Source organism: Lutzomyia longipalpis, chromosome 1, assembly GCF_024334085.1.
Source record: "Lutzomyia longipalpis isolate SR_M1_2022 chromosome 1, ASM2433408v1".
Lineage (NCBI taxonomy): Eukaryota > Metazoa > Arthropoda > Insecta > Diptera > Psychodidae > Lutzomyia > Lutzomyia longipalpis.
In genome coordinates, this window is record NC_074707.1 from 24,943,882 (window position 1) to 24,964,033 (window position 20,152).

Sequence of the window (20,152 nt, forward strand, 5' to 3'; positions counted from 1 at the left end):
TTTGGGCCCCCCTGAGCACCCCGCCAACTTTTGGCGCTTCAATAATAAGTTTTTCCCGGAAAAATAAATATTTTAAAATTTTTCTGACCGTTGCATTTCAAAATCACGCACACACTCAAAAAAAAACACACCTACACAAAATGCCAGAATGAGAGAAAAGTATTTTTTTCTCATGTCATCTCGTCGAGAGAATCTTTTACCTTTGTGTGACTCTTTTGATTCCAGAATCAAGGAGAAATGGAGAACCCCGTGGCATAAATTATTCGAAATTATTTGTAAACATTGCGAAATTCACGCGTGTTTTGATTTCAAAAGTGTGTGATTTTTTCACTTTTGGAGTATTTTATGTGATAATTTTGCCTTGATATCGATTAAGTGTATTGTAAAGACGATGGAGGTTGAATTCAATAAGAATGACATTGAGTTTCCTGTGAAGAAATACGAATGTAAGTTTTTAATGCTTTTTAGGTTAGAAACTTACCGGAAACTATCCGGAAAATTAAAAAAAATAATTTTTTTCTTCACAGATCTGGATCATACAGCAGATGTTCAGTAAGTTTGTATAATTAGGGATGAGCGTCAAGAGTTTGAAAGAATAAAATCTTTTTTGCAGACTTCACGCATGGGGCTCTTCAATGAAGGAAGCCTTCGAACAATGTGGAATAGCCATGAATGGCTACATGACGGATCTCGAGACGGTGAGCGTTGAAAAATGCTACAAAATAGAAGCTCAGGGAGATGATCTGGAAAGTCTTCTCTTTCGCTTCCTGGACGAGTTGCTCTTTCTCTTCTGCGCCGAACCCTTTCTGATCGCCCGGAAGATCGACATCACCAAGTTTGACTTGGAAACATTCTCAGTTGAATGCCTATGCTACGGAGAGCCCTTTGATCTGCAGCGACACCCCCAGGGGACCGAAGTGAAGGCCATAACGTACTCAGCAATGCAAATTAATCAAGAACCTGAAAGAAATTACTATGAAGTATTTGTAATAATTGATATCTAGTGCAATTTTATGACAAACTCAATTTACTTTTACTACTAATTCATTGCTCGGTGCGAAGCATTTAATTTTCGTGCTGCTTTAAAACGGGTTCTCTTAAATTGCCATTCACTGTGAGCCCACATTGAAAATTCCTTTCTTGGCTTCACACTGTTTGCATCTTTTTTTTGAAGAAAAGCTACATGGATTTAAATTGGGTCAGCCACATCCTATAAATTGGGATTTCAAAAGAAATTTACCAATACATATTTGAGGGATAAAATTGTAAAGAATTGCTGGCACAAAAAATTGCCGAGCGAAAGAGGGCTCAAAAGGGAACATTTCGAGCTGGCAGTTCTTTGTTCGTATAGATTTCCTTTTGAACATGCCCAGCAAGAAGGGGACTTGCTTGTCTCATAAATTTCGATGCAATGGGTCCCTTTTTCGTCGTCCCTTTACTGATTTTGATATCTGTGAAAGGGGATGATTTTACAGGGAGGACTTCCTATGGTCACTGCTATTGTAATTTAGCTCTTTTTTTCAAGCAGGATAACTTTGAATTTTACTAAAAGGACTTTTTTTGTTAAAAAATTAATAACTTAACCGTTTTTTAGAAGAGCTCACAAGTTCCTTTTAGAATCGTGCTGAAAAGCCACAGAAATTATTTTCCTATCACTTTTAAGAAGGAAAAGAAAACAAAAGTCTTCGGCATCAAAAACCTCCATCCTTGCATCGAACTGAATAGCAGCAGTATCAACTAAAAACGATCATCCTCATCTTCAGTGAAGACCAACAGAAAACAAAGAACTTTTTTATTTTCAGAAAATAGAAAAAAATAAAATTTATATTAAAAAAACCATGATGAAATATAAAATAATATTTTTAAAAAGAATTCTTTATGTTCCCCAAAAAATCTCAACTACAGCAAGCTTATCTGGATTCACGATGATTTTTCTTTTCTTTTTATTGAATGCAAGGGATGGAATTTTAATCAATCAGTGAGATATTTTTTCGGCTGAATGATAAGATTGCATTTCTCTGCGTTTCTATGAGAATTTCTTTTGATGATAATAAATTTTTGAGAAAAAATCCATGAATTTATTTTTTTGTTTATGAATTTAATAGGAATACTTCTCGCCAGGGAGAGCTTTTTTCCCGCCAATTTTTCGCCGTATTGAATAATGCCATCGCGAAATAAAAATAAATAACCCGGTTCATTGAGAAAATTCACGATGAATGCAGACATTTATGGAACTTTCAAGTGAATGAGATTTATGCTGGGGAGGAAAAATCCATTTTTAAGGAAAGTCGGGAAAAATTGATGGGAAAATGTTTGGCGCGGTGTGTTGGCGGGAGCTGAAAAGTCGTGCCAAGGGGTGACCTACCTGATTCCACATTCATGAAAAAATCCCCGATTTCTAGCCTATGATCAAAGCATAACAATTTTCCATTCATCTTTTATGATTTTTTTTGCATATAATGAATAAAATTTGTAAACAAAAAAGCAAAATATTTTAATTTGATTAAAATAATTTAATATTTGATATTTATTCAAGAAATTAGAGAATATTTTTTACCTAAGAATCTTACAAAAATGATTCCTTTTTTATTAATTAATTTTTTTTATATTGCGAAATAGTTTTCATTTCCGTTTTAGAGATTTACAATACGGTTAGATTTTGGATATTCATCGTATTCTCTGTTCTGTGTAATTAAACTGAGAAAATTCACAAATACCAGCAAAACATAAAATGCATAAAAACAATCATTAAATAAATTAGCATAATTAATAATCTGAATTGAATCCAAAACATATTTTTTGTGAATTTTACGCATCATTTTTGGGAAAATCCATTCCGAGTAAAACAGAATCACATAGAATCAGATCAAAAAGCATAGTGTCTGATTCGGAATCTTACCCACAACGTAGATGTGGAATCAGTGAATCACCCCCATACCATTGTGTCGTTGCGCGCTTCATGAGCAAAAGTTAATTTTTGGGGTGTAGATTTGTGGGGGCTCACCGGATATCTCGTAACTAAATCCCCTCAAAAAGTGTGTCTCCGCATTGTAGAATTCATGTACTTTTAAAAACCGGTGAAATTTCCCATTTCCGGGGTGGTTTTCAACGCGTAAATCGGCCTGAAAATCGAAGGGACGCGGCCATTTCTGGGATCGCTGCGAAGCGGCAGACATTTTTCTCCGTCGCCGCGGAAAATTTTTCACTCACCTCATTAACCATTTTTCCGGGACTTTTGCATTATATTCGGGCTGTTGGGGTACTTTGGTGTGTTCTGGGGTGCCTCCAATGTTGGGGGTTGGTGCAGAAATAGAGGGCAAGTGCTGAAAAAACGCCGCCGAAAAAGCATCACGGGCGTGCTCCGGAAAACCATTTCCCGGTGTCACATCGTCGTGGAAATGCCTAAATGCACGAGGACAGGAAGATAGGAGCCCCCAGGAGTGTTGCATGTAAGTATACTTTGACTTTTTCTTCTCCCTTTTTGGGGTATAAGGGCGTGGGGTGCGGGAATTTCCCATGGGATGCACGGAGGGAGAACTCTTTCCTCGGGGTTTTTTTTTTGGATCGCGCCCACGCCATGGGGAGTCAAATGGCGGTCGGGGTTGCCCAGGAGCACGGGCACAAGTCCACCCATTCTTGTACGCATTTTTGACGCGGCGCTGCGACGGACGCGGCCATGACGGACGGTGCGTGTGGCAAAATGGTGTGCGTGCCTCGACGACGAGACTTGCTCGGTGGCTGCCCCAAAAAATACCGAAAGTCTTTTTTCATAATGATAGCACCCCCATGTTTGCAATGCAAAATCATTTCCCGGGGAGTCATGCCAGCATCCAATGACTTCCGCCCTCTTTCAAGGTGAAGAACACCCCCTCGCCCCCACCGGGCACGAAAACACTTCGGGCAGCCCGAGCTGTGCGTGAGAATGCGTAGATGTGCTCTCCCGGAAGGGTCGCAGACTTGCGAGTGAGAGTGTGAGGGGAAATATGGATGAAATGTGCTTTGCTTTTCTGGCTGCAAAGATTCCCCACCGTCACAGGCGCGCCAAATGGCTGAGAAAAAGTGACAACAAAGTCTCCGAAAAGGCATTCCGGAATGATGTTTCATTGTTGCTTCCCACCATGTGAAGCAATATTTTCCAACATCGCTCCCTTTTTTGCCCTTTGTGCCCCCACCGCGTTTACCCTTAAACCCCCAGCCCCCCATCTCTGCAAATCACCCTACATTTTCATCGTCATTCCTCGGTGCAAAAAATCATCTTCATCCGGATTTTGGACTTTTACGGAAGCGCGTGGAGGCGCTCTTGGAAGAAGTGAGTGATTTTCATGTGATGTGTTTTGTGAAGAATTTCCCGGTGAGTTTGGTGCTCTGCCCTACGCTCCCAGCCCCCATCATTTGCCAAAATGTAGCGGAAAGTAATGGAAAGTTCCTCAATTTACCAAGAATTTGGTGTGAAAAGCACCTTAAGCACGTTTTCCGGGAAAGGGGAATCTCTTGATAGAAAAAAAGCGCGCCCCTTTTTTTGCCGGTAAGATACTCAAAGGCTAGTTTTAGGACTCCAGTGGGTATTGCTTTTTTTCTCTTTTAGTTCAATAGCCACGATTGGCTGGGTGAGGAGGAGAAAAAAAATGAGCTTAATATTCTGACGCTCTGTAACCTCGTTCTTTGCCTTACATCGCCTCTCCAGACAAAGTCGCCATTTTATACCCAATTGCGCAAATACAATTTTCATTTTAATGCTGTATTGGGCATTTCTGTAACACCGGGTGCTGGGGAAGTGAAAGTGAAGATGTCGGGAGAATATTCACAGAGAGCATCGCGCTGTAAGAATCTTCCTCTTTCCGCATGTAAGCAAAGAAAATTCGTTCAATAGATCATGGGGGCTATTTCATTTCCCATTACACTCAAATTAATTAATTAGAAAAATATAAAATACATCTTATAAGGGATACATCTATCCACCCTCAATTTCTTTTGATACCCTCAAAAACGGATTTCACAGAAGAATTTGGATATGAAAGAAGGAGAGAAAAAAAAAGCAAGTCGCGTCTCCCCAATTGCGTTGATTTTTTTTTTGTGGAGAGACCGCAAACATCCCAGGCCCGAAACTGGTTCCTTTTTTTTCCTCCTCCCTGTTTACCCCGAAGAAAACACAAGAGATGACCCATGTATTTATTGAACCTTCTTCATGAGGTGCTCGATCGATCCTTCGCGTAGAAATCCAGTCTTTCGTGTCTAGTTCATTGAAATACGGCGGATAAAAAAGACAAGAGAATATGCCGGTGTGTTGTCCAATGGTTGGGAATTCACTGTGTGGTGTTGTTTGGACTTTGGTGTGTGGATGAAGATGGGAGAGAGAGAACAAAAAAAAAGAACGAGGAATTCTTCTCATTTTAAATGGGTAGCTCAAGTGTATGAGATTGAATTTCACATGATATTTGGGGTAAAGGAGAAGTTATATACAAAAAGAAATCACACACAGAATGAGAAGAAGAAAAAAAAAGTCCGCTACACAGCATTCTGGGGAGAAGGAAGAGGCAAAAAAGTGAACGCAAAAAAGCCCAGAAGCTGTGCCTCCGAAGGGATGATGGTGCTTCAATATGGTTGGCATAGTTGGAGTAATTTTTGTTAAATGATTATTTTTAAACTATGATGAATTGGATGGACAAAAACAAAGAAGGGATTTGAACTCACATCACTCCCATCACTCCGAGTTATTAAGATTTTCCAATAGTGCTGTGGCAATTAGAATCCCTCGGCTATGTAAGAAATTCTTTAAACATTGTTATTAAGACGGTTCTTTAACCTTAACTTACTAGTCTTGCTAATATGAAATCAAGCTAAAACATCTAAGTTTCAGTGTTAATCTTTGCAAACTTTAATGTTTTTTAATCACAATCGACGCCACTTGCAAGCAATTAATTTCCCTTTAATTTACATATATACAACATCAAACAAAATCCCACTATAGTGGCACATTCAGCAAATAGCAGCTGAAACCATATCGGGCTGTAACTCAATATCTTCCCATTGATAAGCGACATTCTTTTAACTGGGTCACATATCCATAGTGTTCACGAGGGATAAAAAGTTAGGCAAGGAGGATATCTTCGATCTTGCAGATCAGTTAAACTCCACATTAATCCAACTACGATTCTTAATCCAATTCAGTGATAAGTTGAAGGTTTATTTCGTAAGTAAAGTCAATACAAGCATTGTGCGTTGGGATGACAAAACACATTGTGTGAGAGACCCAAAAAAAAAGAGAAGGTCGATGACATCGCGAGCGTCGTTTGTGAGCTAAAAGATTTTCCAAACGCATTTCATGTTCCTTCAATTGTCTTCCTGCGCCGTATAGTGTGTGCATCGGAGAGACCCCACCGAAAGTGGCTGCTTTTTTTTCCCTTTATCCTTTGTCTCCCTTCGTTGTGAGGCCTATAATCTGGAAGTGAACCACATACAGAGAGAGCGAGTTTTTGGATGCGATGGGGTGAGTCTGTGGATGAGAAAGTGAGATGGATATAGAGGGGTGTAAACGAAGGGATGCTTCATGAAGGGTAGCTAGAAGTTTGCTTTTGCCTTTCATCCCCGATACGTCCAACTTGGTGCTTGTCTCTCTTCGTGTGGTGTGCCGAAAGTTTCCTGTCTTTGAGCAGGAAAATAAGTTTGAAATTAACATTTTAACTGCTACAATTTGGTGTCTTTTGCCACAGTACTTTGTTGTACTTCCTTGGTCTTTAACAACAGTTGGTGCGTTTTCTAACCGTTTTTCCCTGACGAGAGTGCCAAAGAAGGGGGAGGAGGGTGTGTGTTGTGTGTGCAATTGATGTAAGTGACGCAGAGTCAAATTAATGGAGGGTGAGGAAAATGAACGCTTCTTGCTTTGGGAGCAAGAGAAAATGGATATTTTTGCTGAAATTTTGGCATTTTGCAAAAGTTTGCGCAACACCAATGATCCATGGAGGTAGAATTCATTTCAAAGGAGTGGAGGTGAAGTTGACAAGGTAATTTGTACAATGGGGAGAAAGATATACACAAAACCCCACATTTAGTGTTTGACTAACTTTTAAAGGACCTTCCGCTATCAAAGCATTTTTATTTGGTGGGAAAATACAGAGAGACAAAAATGTCGCCTCTTTTTTTTCATTTCATATACCTACCCAAGCTTGCTTGCAGTATCAAACTCTTCTTTTTATATAAATGCTATACCTACTACCAATGAAAATATAGGTATGGATGATTTTGTATGCGTTTCTCCCGCTTTTTTTCGGCTGTGTGTGGTTGAATGAGCAAAAGAGAGAGAAGTGCATTATATTTTTTTTATTTTCGGGACAAAGGGGGAATAAATGTGCAGTGCCGAAGAGCAAGAGAACAGCAACAGTCGCTGGGTATAAGTTGAGGAACGGTGAGGGTTGCTCATCCGGTTTCATAATTGCTGCCTTCATTCGGAATCTCTCGCGCCACTCTTTTAAAACCATTTTGCCTTGCATTGGGTAGTATTGGCGTCCTCTGCCGAAACTCATTTTCCGGCAAAACTAACATGGCTCGTGAGACATTACATACAGTTTTGTTTATTTGTAAAGTCTGTAAAATTTATCCAGGGTTAATGTTTAGTCTAACTTGGAGACTTGGTTTAGAACAAAGAAATATAGTTTTAACGTGATTAGGAAAAGATAGAAATAGTAATAAATCATGTTCTAATAAGCTAACTTGATAGAAAGCTAGTCAGTTTCTAAGGATTATAGACAGTTTATGTAACAGTAACATACATTAAGCTAGGTCTAAAACTTTTCCAATTTGGGTTAAGGTTAAAATAACCTTAAGCTTTAAACGGGGTTCAATGATCACGTATAGGTTTTCCTAGATATTCTCAAAACATTGTGGAATTTGAAAACTTCCTAAAGTTAAGAAGTTTATAACAACGAACTCATGTTTTGAAGATTCTGGTCAAGGTAGTAAAATACGGAGTTTTTGTATTTGAAATTTTTGAATTTAACGTTTATATATCAAAACGTGAAAGCTCGGTTTAAGTTTCAAACCTTCATCAGGCCATAGAAGATAGTTCTACAAAAGAAATCTAGTAAAGAAACAACAAAATATAATCTTAGCTTTATGTTTCTATTCGGAGTATTTAACGGATAATTTTTTTTTAAACTTTTATCAATCTTTATTTCTCTTTAAAAATTTTATCAAAGTTTTTATTTCATATTATTCGATCATAGCCACACATAGTTTTTCGATTCATGACTCTGCTGCTGGTTTCGGATACTTTATCCACAACATTGATGTGTTTGTGCATAAATTTCAATGGTTTATATGGTTTATATCTTTCTTAACCATAGCCCATTTCTTTCTGGATGTCGCGCGGAGTTTTTTTTTTGTTGTTGTCTTTCTTTCGCCCCTCTTTATGTGCGCACATATGTCACAGAGTGTAGTGCTATGTACATTTTATATTTCCCTCATTGCTAAACTCGATATTCGGCCCAATGCACGCGGTATTGGGTATATATGTATGTATGTATATATTAGTATGTAATTTTTCTCTTAAAACATCTCGCGCACTAGCAAGCAAAACAAGATGGGTATGTTTTGTTGTATTTGCCGGCCGGGGGCACATATAATGGGGGTATGGGGAGGCAAAAACAGCGGCAATCATTAACATTTTTCCTTCTCGTTTTTTATTTTTCACTGTGTGGTCATGAATATGAAGGAAAAAAAAATGTTTGTAATATAGAATTTTGATGTATATTTTTCCGTCTGTCTTTTGCACTTTTCAGGAATGTTGGCTGGTGGTGGTTGATTCACTGTGGAGACGACAAAATAAGCTGAAGACGACGCAGGCAGGCGACACGGAGAAGCACATGTAATGCAATTGAGTGATCACATCAGCGCGGTGTTGCGTTGCTAACAGAGAAAAGAGAGTGAGAGAGGTATTTTTCCCGTCAATTGCGTTTTCTCAGGCAAAAATCCGCCATTTTGGGGCACCCTTTTTCGTATCTGCGTGCAGATTGCCAGAGTTTTGCTTTTCTATTTAAAAACAAACAAACAAAAAAAAAATAGAGACCTACTAAAAACCTCGCTGTGTGGAAGAGAATCACCGCGAGAAGAGCTCTTGAATGGGGTTACTACTGGTGAGGAATTGCAGTGCCACAGGGTGAGGGCGAGGGTGTGTTTTGTATGTTCAACTTTTTTTTTTGATTTGCTGTGAAGCCCAAGAGAAGCTTTAAATTGTGAGCTGTGCTCGCGAAAAAAAAGCGCGCAAAAAAAACGAAACGAGAGTGAGAGAGAGAGAGAGAGAAAGGAGAGAACGTGCTCCGCAAAAAAAAATGCCCAAATATATGACTCACCACAATACAAATCAAAGTGGCGGTAAATTCAGTGAATATCGACCAAATGGGGATGATGACGATCAGCTAGACATGAATATTGAGAAGAGTGTTGCCATATCATCATCATCGTCAGTTATTCCCACCGCCATTTCAGCAGCAACATCCGATTCTGCCTCACCATGCGCCGGCAGTACAAAGTCTACAAAGGCACCAAATACGGGGACAAATCAGCTACGGATCAGTTCACATTTACTGGACCATGGCTACGGATCCACCCTCCAACCGCCGCAATTTATGCGCGGCAATACAGATCAATATATCACCAATTATTACAGGGTAAGTTTAACAACAAACTAACCCCTTAAGAACTCAAACTGTCTCACTGCGTATTTGGTTAGAAATGCAAACTGAATTTATACAAAAAAAAAATGTATAAAAATACATTATTTAAATACTTTTTTTTTATTCTTCAAGAGGCAACTTTGCAATTTATATAGAAATAAATCACAAGCTTATCGCTGACTATTTCCTTTCTCAAATGTAAACAAATCTGCGATTACAATGAAGTTGTTTTTTTTTCTTGTATATTAGCTATAAAACTTCACGCACATAAAACACAATATTACTGTTTTTTTATTTTTAATATTGTTTCAAGGAAATTGTCTTTAGTTACTTTATACGAGATGAGATATATTGCAAAAAGAATTTTACATATTTTGTACATTTCGATCGAAAATGGGTCTTTAGGATTGTTGTCAATAAATGAGTTCTTGCAATTTATTTAACCCTTTCAGGTTCGCGATCAATCTAGCGAGTTGATTGAACTAAAAATAATTTTTAGAGGTTCCTTTGAGTTCAAATAAGACATTTTTAACAAAAAATCCCAACTCAAAAATTTACGGTTTTTCGTCCTTTCTGATCCTGTGAGTTCTTGGGGATGTCCTTTTGTGGTCATAAAATAATCAGGGATTGTAAAGACATAGTCTTGTACTAATTTGGATTCAATATTAATAAAATAACTATACAAAATGAAACATTTTCAAAATTGAACCTTTGGGTTAGCGTATGACCCAATGGACCAAAGGGTTAAATAAAGAAAAGTAAACAAAATTCATAACTTTATAAACAAAACGTTTTTGTTCAATTCCCATAAAATCTGGCGCGTTTTATTATGTAAATTTAATAGACAAAAAGAAGAAAAAAAAAGTTAGTTGAATGAATTTTTAATGATTTACAATGAAGTGTTTACAGAAGTTTTAACGAAAGCAAAAACTTTAATTTTATTGTCGAATTATTCTCACATTAATGTAGCTGTGGCATAGTTTTTTTTCTATGCTTAATACTAAAGGAAAAAAAAAGAATTATTCTTAATGTAAAAAAAAAGATAGTTTTGATTTGCAAAATGGACAATTTTGTTGCATACTCATAACTCCTTTCGTTGTGTGATTTCTTTCTTTGCAGCAAACGAAGCGTCGTCATACAACATCGACGCCGGGTCCACCGTTGAAACAGGCGAAAACGGATAAATTGGCAGAATCGAAGAAGCGATATTCGGAAGGCGCATGGTTAGTGAGAATCACTCAAAAAAACAAAACAAAAATGGGGAGAATATTGTGTGGCTATAATCACATGATTCTCACCAATCTTTCAGTTCACCGGTGTGTCGGTACGATACATCACTGGGTTTGCTTACGAGGAAGTTTATGGAGCTCCTTCAGACATCCCCCGATGGTGTTGTGGACCTCAATGTGGCATCGGATAAGTTAAAAGTGCAAAAGCGTCGAATTTACGACATAACGAATGTCCTGGAAGGCATTGGAATACTTGAGAAGAAGTCAAAGAACAACATTCAATGGAAATGCGGTTCGGCACTTACGGAAATGAGCAAGGATGCAAAACGAGAAGGTGACTACCTGGAGCAGAAGGAGAATCGTTTGGACAGTCTAATTGCTCAAATGCGTGAGGAATTTAATACGCAATTCGAGAAGAATCGTCTTGGGTATATAACACGACAAGATCTCGCCTCAATAGACATGTTCAAAGATCAATCTGTTATAGTTATCAAAGGACCACAGGATGCCAAATTAGTGGTATGTATCGCACATTTTCTTTTTTACATAATTCCATTTTTGTTTGTACATATTCGGCCAATTTTTTTGTATGTGCGCTTATTTGGCGTGTCTTATGTTTTTTTTTTTTTTGCAAATTGAATGGGGGAATGCTGGAATTACAGCGCGACCCTCCCTGAATTCAATACTAATCAGTCAAACGGAAATTTTTTTCACTGACTCACTGAAAAAATTTAAATATCTTTTGAATCACAAATTCACCGGCACGCTGAAATTTTTTTTTCGGGTGGAAGCATAAATTATGTTGAAGAATTGCTGACATCATGGTTTAATGATGGAAAAATCTTACACTATCCATTACATTAGGGAAATTTATAACGACACATATAAGAATTGTTTATGAGAAGCTTCTGGAGTTTCTTTTTTTCTCAAAGATTTAGTGCAAAATTGCAATAAAAATGCTGTTGTGATGATTTTAGATTTTTGCTATGTATGGGAAATTTATGACTTAAAGTAATTCAAAGAAATATGAATTAAACTTTGGGGTAGATTCTGAAACAAATCTTTCCTTTTCTTTCCTTACAATTCGTCAGTTATAAGATTTTTGGTATTCTGTGAAATTCTTATAAGATTTTGACATTTTATTTCTTTCTTTAAACGGATTTCTGAAGGAAAATTACTTTTCCAGACCTATTTAAAGTTCTTTCTCTTTTCTGGAAAAACTAATACTTGGTTTTTCTTTTCTAGAACGACAATAGAATGATTTAAAAACACCAATCTGTCAAAATCTTACATCTTTTCAGTTGTTAGAAAGGAAAAGAAAAGATTTCTCTCAGAATCTTCCCCTTTGTTACAGATATTTAAAAAAAAAAATAATATGATTTTAAAAAAAATCTGTCCTATTCAGCGACCAAGAAATCCTTGAAATTCCAAGAAAATTTGATATTTGGTCAGGAGGTGTGAATAGCTTGAGATTCGAACTCAAGGCGAAAGCGACAGGAGGACGGCATGTTAATAGTTACTCTATTTAACAACAATTTATTGAAAAAAGATTTATCAACATTTAATTATTAAGTATTTTTATGTTTTTTATGTTAATAAAAAAATGTTAAACTAAAGTTAAATAAAATAATTAGTTTTTAAAGGAAAATTAAACAAAATATAAAAGATTTTACATTTTAAATGCCTTATTTGAAACTATCTATTAGAGCTTCTTTACAAAAGGACTTTCCAATTGGATTCAATGAGAAAGTGAAAGTTTTCCTTATGACTCTTTATTTTAAAACAAAATACTCATTGAATGTTTTAGAATTCAAAATTAAAGGAAAATTTTTGCTGAAAATGTAATTATTTTCTTTTTAATTATTAAATTTTATAGATACCAGAAAATGGTGGTCTGGAAATTATGTTAAAGTCGGAAAAGGGTGAAATAGATGTGTTCTTATGTCCCGATGCGAGTTCGACGGATAGCTCGTCGCAGTACTCAACCACGGAGCAACTGCTGAAGGACATTAAGCCAATGTTCACATCAGGCTCATATAATAAATTCATGAGTCCAAAACGAAAATCCTGTAAGTGTGCTACTGAATCACAATCACCTTTAAGAGGTTTTTCTGTGCTGTTTTTTTTTTTTTTGTTGTACTCTTTCACTGGCACAGAGGACCTTTAGTATGTGTGTGTGTGTGTGTGTGTGATTTTACTTCTGTGAGAGGTGCAAAAGGGGGTGGTTTTGTATTGATTAAATTCTCATGTGTGCATACTATATCTATATATATGTATAGTATTTGGCTCGGCCCAGCGAAACCTCAATCCACTGCTGGAGGGTGAAGATGGCAAGAAGAAGATTTTCGATGGTATCGAGGACTTTTCGATGAGTGTCACTCGACCTGTTGTCACGCAGCAGGAAGCATCGTCCATGATGGGCACTAAAGGCAATACATCGGTCCTCAGGGCGACGTATGAGGTCAAGAGGGAGGATAGGGTGTCTGAGGATAGCCCCAAGAAAGATAGGACGACACTCAAGGGGGATGTGAAGCTGTCGTCGAGTCCCGATGAAGGGCAATGGAGTTTGTTCAATGAATACAACTTAAGTCCACACCACCTGTCTCAAGTTAATGGTAAGTCCATTTTTTTAAAGTATCAATTTTTTTTGGACAAACTTCTTTCCACAGCGCTAAATATTTCACCACTTTTTATACCTATACCTACATGAAAATGCTTATTCATTTCTGTGCGTGTGTCATAGACATTTTCATTTTTTTCCTTCCAAAAGCGACCATTTCATATTACCAGGTTGAAGTCACAAAATTCATCAATAGACTCCTCATCGTTTATAACTAAAATAGTGAATGATTTTTTTTCTGTTGTACTAAAGAACTTATAACAAAGTTTGTGCATTTTTTTTGAGAACTTTGGATCTTAAATTTTTGTGGGGATTGTTTAGCAAGAACTTTGGCTGTGACCTGCGTCCTATTATGCGAATCGCATCACAGTCTGAGTTCTTGCTGAACGATTCTCAGGAAGACAACAGTGCACGAAAAAATCATTTTAACTCGTTTAATACTTTTTCATTCAACATTGACATTCTAATAATTCATTTTTTCTAATATCAAGTGTTTTGTGTGTTAAAATAAAATTTAGAATATAATTTTTTTTAAAGGTATGAAGAGATTAACTAAAAGTTTAAAGCAAAAAAAAGGTTTAACCTCTAGGCCGCCAAGCGGGGTCGTTGAACGACCCCAGCCCTATATTTCGTGCTATAACTTAATAAATATAAAAGATACCATTCCCATCTTTTGGAAATAAGTTCTTTGGTTATCTGAGGAGGTTGTGTAAAAATTTCAGCTCAATCCGACCACTACAAGAAAAGTTATTAAGGAAAATGTAGAAGAAGGGAATTCAAAAATTGGTGTAACGGCCATGCTGCGGAAAATTTCTTAGAATGAAGTTAGTCACATCATGAATCATGTGGTTGAAGGGGGTTGAAGGGTTGTGTTTACTTTCTGACTTTACCATCTCAGTGTCAAAATTATCGCAAATAAGTAACATAAACAACATAAAACATAATTAGAAGCATATAAATGTGCAAAACAATAAAGAATATTCGAGAAATATTGCCATTTATCACGGTGCGGGGAGTGAGGGGAATGTGGGGAAGTAGTGAAAAAAATAGCACTTGCAGTCAACTTCGTGGCAAATTTCTCACGAAGAAAGTGTGAAAAATGAGTGAAAAATGTTTTTCCTTAATATCTTCTTCTGCGTGTTTCCGGGTGGCGAATTTGTGATGCAAGGGGCAAGAGGACTATATAAGGAGTCTAAAGGTAGTGACCCGACAGTTCCCGGTTTTATAGTTTATGAGAAAATCGACTTCCTTCTTGGGGTCGTTCAACGACCTCACCTTGGCACTCTAAGGAAGCTCCAAGGTCTTGGCGGCCAGCAGGTTAAAGTATTTAAAATTAGGAATGCATAACGTAATGAGCGGAGATAAAAATTTCAATCGAGTGTTTACGACAGTTACTAAAAAGTCTATTATTAATTTGCAGTTTTTATTTTGGATTCTTTTTTGTATTAAGGTTTTACAGTAAAGAAAAAAAAATATTCGTTATGAAAAAATTCGGGACTCGAACTCAAGACGAACTCGATACAAGGCCTGTACGCTAGTAATTATGCTATGTTCCATCCTACATTGAGCTAAAAGTGGTTTATTTTTTTCTTTTTCTTTTTGCTTTTTTTTCAGTGATATTTTATTCTTTCGGTATGTAGAGTTCGTAAGTAAGATTATGAGTTTATGAAAGGGAGTTAGTTTACTAGAATTTGTTGATAAATATATAAAAAATTCATTTAAAAAATTAACCATAATTTCTAACGCTTAATAACGCAATTTTAAAACAACAATAAACAATTTATTTTCTGTAAACTCATATACAAGGATAAATTAAGGTGTTTTCAATTAATTGAATTTAAATCAGTCAATTACGATCTATAGAAATGAAAATCTTCAATAGTTCTAGCTATTATACATTATTTTCTATATGTGTGTGTTTTTAAAAATTAAAAAAAAATGCTTTAATGTTTTTCATTTTATGCTTCAACCCATTACTAATCATTTATTTTGTCAATTTTATTTCCGCAATTAAGTGAATTTGTTTGGGGATTACATATCGATGAGAGAATATAATTTTATTATTATAGAAAAATATTTAAATACTGTGTGTGTGCAATTTGAGGTAAAATTTTCATTTGGGCTTCTCTCTCATTTATTTCCCAAATTGTTTAATATCTCTTTTGAGAGTGAGACGTGAGGAGAGGTGCAATGTCATGGGGAAAATTCACACCTGCGCTGAAGACTCGTGGGTCTGCATGTCCGTTTGCAATTTTGTAGCACCATGAGATTCAGCTCTGGTGTGGATTAAATGTCTCTAACCGCTTTCATGTCTTTGTCACCACAATCATCAGATGCCACGCATTTTAATAAACAACACATTAAAAATATAAAATAAAATAATTCACCACAAATGATATTTTTTTCTTACTTGTATTTATTCTGAATTTAAATTAATTATATTTTATTATACATAAATAAAATTGCAAAAGACAGTCGTTAAATTCGAAGATGGAAGAAAAATGATGCGGGAAGGGTACTTTTATGATGTTTTCGAGTGTCTAAAGTGGAGTTTTTTTTTCTTTAATGTTTTGAGCATAAATCTAAAATTAGGGATAGGATGAAAAACAAGATAATAAAACATTGCTTATAAAAAGGTGTTAAGTGCTTTCTAAAGAGTTCAACTATCAGATAAGAAAACTTCAAACTCTGCATTATTTTTTTTAATACCTATATCTTGTTGCTTAGCAAAGTGAAGCACAATATTTGACCCTTGTGTGTTTAGTACATGACCTCAGAGTGACACTATTTTTTTTTTTTTAATATAATATGATAGGGGAGACCGGGGTAAAAAAAGTCAATTTGCATAAATCCTTATCTGCAGGATTCCCCAAGGACAAGAAAATTTTCTCGATAGGTCATTCTTATAGGAAATTTCCTGGCCTACAACTTTGTCTCAGACCATTTTTCTCTATCTTCACGGGAAATATGAGTTTTCGAGCTTTTCCTGAACCCTTCCGCTTCTAACTTTTTTTTAGACGCGGCGGGTAAATATAGTCACCAGTTGGCTAAATAAAGTCGGTCGAATTTTCCGACATTTCCAAAGATTTTCCACCTGAGAGATTGATAGTAGTTAATAGCTAAACTTCTCACCTTTTAATCCGCAACAAGGAATTTCACTTTTGTGCGCACTAAAACAGAGAATATTGCGATTTTCTCAATCACGCCATTTTGCAACAAATGGATAGAAAATATGTCGAAAATTTCGAACTCCCATATGATTTACATGGGTTGACACGATCTACCCCAAGGGGTATGTTTTGATTCAAATAATTGTACAGAAAAATCATTAAAAGTTACTGAAAAATACACCTTGGCAACGTTTTCTGTACTAATCCAGCTAGTGAGAAAAATTATCAGATTGGAAAACTGCTGAAGGAAAAGTTCGGAAAACGCGTTTTTCTCAATACGCAAAAGTTTGGGAAATGGGCCAAAATTCTATTTTCATTTTTAACTCCTAAAGTACTGATCGGATAACCTCAAAATTACTGTCAAAAATTATAGGTTGGTAGGGCTTTCCACCATAATTTTTTCCGATTTTTCCGATCAATAACTTGAGAGAAATTGGCATTTGAAAATTCCAAAATGACTCTTTTTACCCCGGTCTCCCCTAGTGATTTCCTAATTAAATTCTCTTCTTTGAAAATATGAAGAATTTTAGAAAAAATATAATTAATTTTCAAAAACAATTTTAATAAATCAAAAAAAAAAAAAAACAAATAAAATGATTCCAAATGTCATTGAAATCATAAAACTTTTGCTTGTTGTTCGAGTATAGCGACTGTCTTATTTATTTAAACATGCATTACAGTGTTATATAATATAAAAATAAACAATGTGAATGATTTCCAGTTGTATGAAAAGTGATCCTAATATGCTCTTATTCTATTTTACCTACGTGTGCAGAATTTGAGTCATTCCTGTGCATCGAACCACCTCCCCTGGATACGGACTACAATTTCTCATTGGGACAAACAGAAGGACTATCTGATCTCTTTGATGATATAATTTAGGAGAAGAGGGACAAAGTACCGGGAGGGAACTAAATTATAAGACACACATTGAGGACAACTCACCTGTTTTGCCATTCGTTAGGAAACACCCTATTTTTTTTGTTGTTGAATCTTCGTCCTGAGAGTGAGAACACACACAAAAAGAAAGGAAGAGAAGAAGGAAAAAAATAAGAGCGCAAAGCTTAGAGATAGAAAGTGAGAAAGAAATACCCTTAAAAAAAAACAAGAATTATCAATTAGAAGTAAACATGAAATTGTCTCTAGGTTTTTAAGATTTATTAAGGTCCTTAAAAGGGAAGATATACAAATTAGCCACACTTCCTGTGTAGATAAATGAAAGAAAAAAAAAGAGAAGATTAAAAGAAAAAAAAACAGAGAAAAAGCTATTGAAAGAAAATATTTTGTATATGTACAAAGTAAAATAATTTATAAGTGATTATTAACTAGACAATTAAATATTAAAAAAAAGGAAAAATAAAAAAGAAACTAAGTGAGAAAATAAGCAAAAGTGAAAACATACACACACACAAAAAAAAAACAAATAGTTATTTATATTAATTGGAAAGGAGACGCAAAAATATCGGTTTTTTCAGTGGAGAACACAAAAAAGGAAGGAGAATGAGAACGAATTGTTTTTTTTTGCAACACTATTGCATTGTATAAAAAAAAAATAAAGAATAAAAAAATTGTATCTAATTGTAAAATGTATAAATTAGAAGCAACTCATATTTTGTACTACTAAAAAAAAAGAAGAAACAAAGAAGAATGATTAAACTGTTACAAATAACGCAAGAAATTGCACACAGAGAAATAAGAAATGACAAAAAAACATCAATTTCTGGGATGGTACACTAAAAAAAATAACAAATTACGTAGGTACACCAATAATGCGAATTAGAGAGCACCCCAAAAATTGCCTGAATTTTTTTTTGAAAAATATGAAATTTTTTTCTAGAAAAGATTTTTTAAAAAACAAGAAAAGAAAAAGCAGTAAAAGAAAATCGCATGATTTCTTTTATATGGTATTAAATGAATTGCACAAAATGATTTTTAATCAGATTAAAAGAAAAACTTTTTGTATAATGGATGTGGCTAAAGGTAAAAAAAAGAACAAAGCACTGAAAAAACGGGTAATGAAAAACAGATTTTTTACCATTCAAAAAAATGTCCAAAAATCCTTTTTTCACTTTGCACATAATTTTCAATCTTTTTTCCAAAATAATTTCTTTTTTTTTGTTCATTTAATATCCCGATTGTTCTATTTGATGTTTGTTTTTTTCTTTCTCGCAAATTTACCCATATTACAATTATTTAATTAAAGCAAAAATCCACGTTTTTATTTCTGTAAGAAGCAAACAAAAAAATGCAAACAGTCTAAAATATGAATTTAAAAGAAAAAGAAAATTGAAAAGCTCGACAAATGGAAGATACAAGAAAAAAAAAGAACTGAGTATTGAAAGAAGCAAAGTTGCAATTTATTGTTAATATTTTTTTTTAAATAATAAATTAGTATTTTTATTCTGACGATTCTGAGAAAAAAAAAACTTGCAGCGAGAGGAAGTTTTTATTTATTGCATTTCTCTAGAGAAGATGTATTAGAAATGGAGAACAATAAACTACCCGGATTCGAAGCAATCGAGATGTTCCGGAGAGATGAATTTTCCTCTTCCATTTTTACATATTTTCATTTTCGTTAACCCTTTAACGGCCAATAGGACGTTAAAACGAATGCAGGATGATGGGTCTCTGGATATTTTGAGAATACAAAAGGACATTCCCAAGGATTCACAGGATCAGGAAGGACGAAAAAACAAACTAATCTAAAGGATTTTGCGTCTGCACAGCTTTGCATTCCTATACCGTTCGTCCGATTGCGATGAAATTCAGTACAGAGGCTCCCTAGACCAGGCAGCGTCAGGTGGACATACTAATTTACCCCCCAGAGCCCTCCTTCGTAGCGCCCCCATAAAAAAATTCATTTTTTTTTTACTATTTTTTGAATTTGGCGCCCTTTTTGGTACATTTTGTTAAAGAGAAAATGAGACGGATGCATTTCACCGCTATCCGTCTCCCTTGCACATTCAGTTTTCCGCAATTTTCTCGCGTTTTCCGCCGAATTTTCATAGAAAAATCAGGTTTTTGTAACCAGGAAGCGACGCCGCGTCAATTGGCATCAAAAATTCCAAAAGTCACGAAAATCCATTTCTGGGAAAAAAAGTGCGTGTAAAATCCCCAACCGTCAAAAATTTCGAATTTTTAATTTCAACCGTCAAAATTTCCGCGGACCTCAAATTTCGCACAGAGGGGCTCCCCGGGGACTCAGGAGCACCCGTAAGTGTCACAGCAGCCTCAAAAACGTGTTTTATGAGAAGAAATTGGCGGAAAAACAAGAAAAATCGCATTTTTGGAAAAACAAAAAAAAGTTCGTTAAAGTTCAAATTTTTCCGCACAACACAAACAAAAATTTCATGCATACTCTCAAAAAAAACACACCTACACAAAGTGCCAGAGTGAGAGGAAAGTATTTTTTCTCATGCCATCTCGGCTAGTTTAGTGATTCATGTTTCACGAATGCGCAAACAT

At 35.6% G+C, this 20,152-nt stretch overlaps 2 protein-coding genes across 7 annotated transcripts; both read left to right on the forward strand.

Annotated features, from left to right (window-relative positions):
* Positions 1–261: 261 nt before the first annotated feature.
* LOC129797770 (protein archease-like) lies at positions 262–1,026 on the forward strand. Its single transcript, XM_055840612.1, has 3 exons — positions 262–446; positions 528–552; positions 614–1,026. The coding sequence occupies exons 1-3, from the start codon at positions 392–394 to the stop codon at positions 1,002–1,004; spliced, it is 471 nt and encodes a 156-aa protein (XP_055696587.1). The 5' UTR covers positions 262–391; the 3' UTR covers positions 1,005–1,026.
* Positions 1,027–2,906: 1,880 nt separating this feature from the next.
* LOC129797557 (transcription factor E2F1) lies at positions 2,907–19,094 on the forward strand. 6 transcript variants are annotated; one of them, XM_055840275.1, is made up of 8 exons: positions 2,925–3,449; positions 3,856–4,309; positions 8,775–9,662; positions 10,788–10,891; positions 10,978–11,416; positions 12,774–12,966; positions 13,177–13,512; positions 17,463–19,094. In XM_055840275.1, the coding sequence occupies exons 3-8, from the start codon at positions 9,324–9,326 to the stop codon at positions 17,567–17,569; spliced, it is 1,518 nt and encodes a 505-aa protein (XP_055696250.1). In that variant the 5' UTR covers positions 2,925–3,449; positions 3,856–4,309; positions 8,775–9,323; the 3' UTR covers positions 17,570–19,094. The 6 variants fall into 6 exon arrangements, with proteins under 6 accessions (XP_055696249.1, XP_055696250.1, XP_055696253.1 ...); XM_055840278.1 differs by lacking the exon at positions 3,856–4,309 and having other exon boundaries at positions 8,775–9,128; positions 9,208–9,662; XM_055840274.1 differs by lacking the exon at positions 3,856–4,309 and having other exon boundaries at positions 2,907–3,449.
* The last annotated feature ends 1,058 nt before the right edge of the window (positions 19,095–20,152 follow it).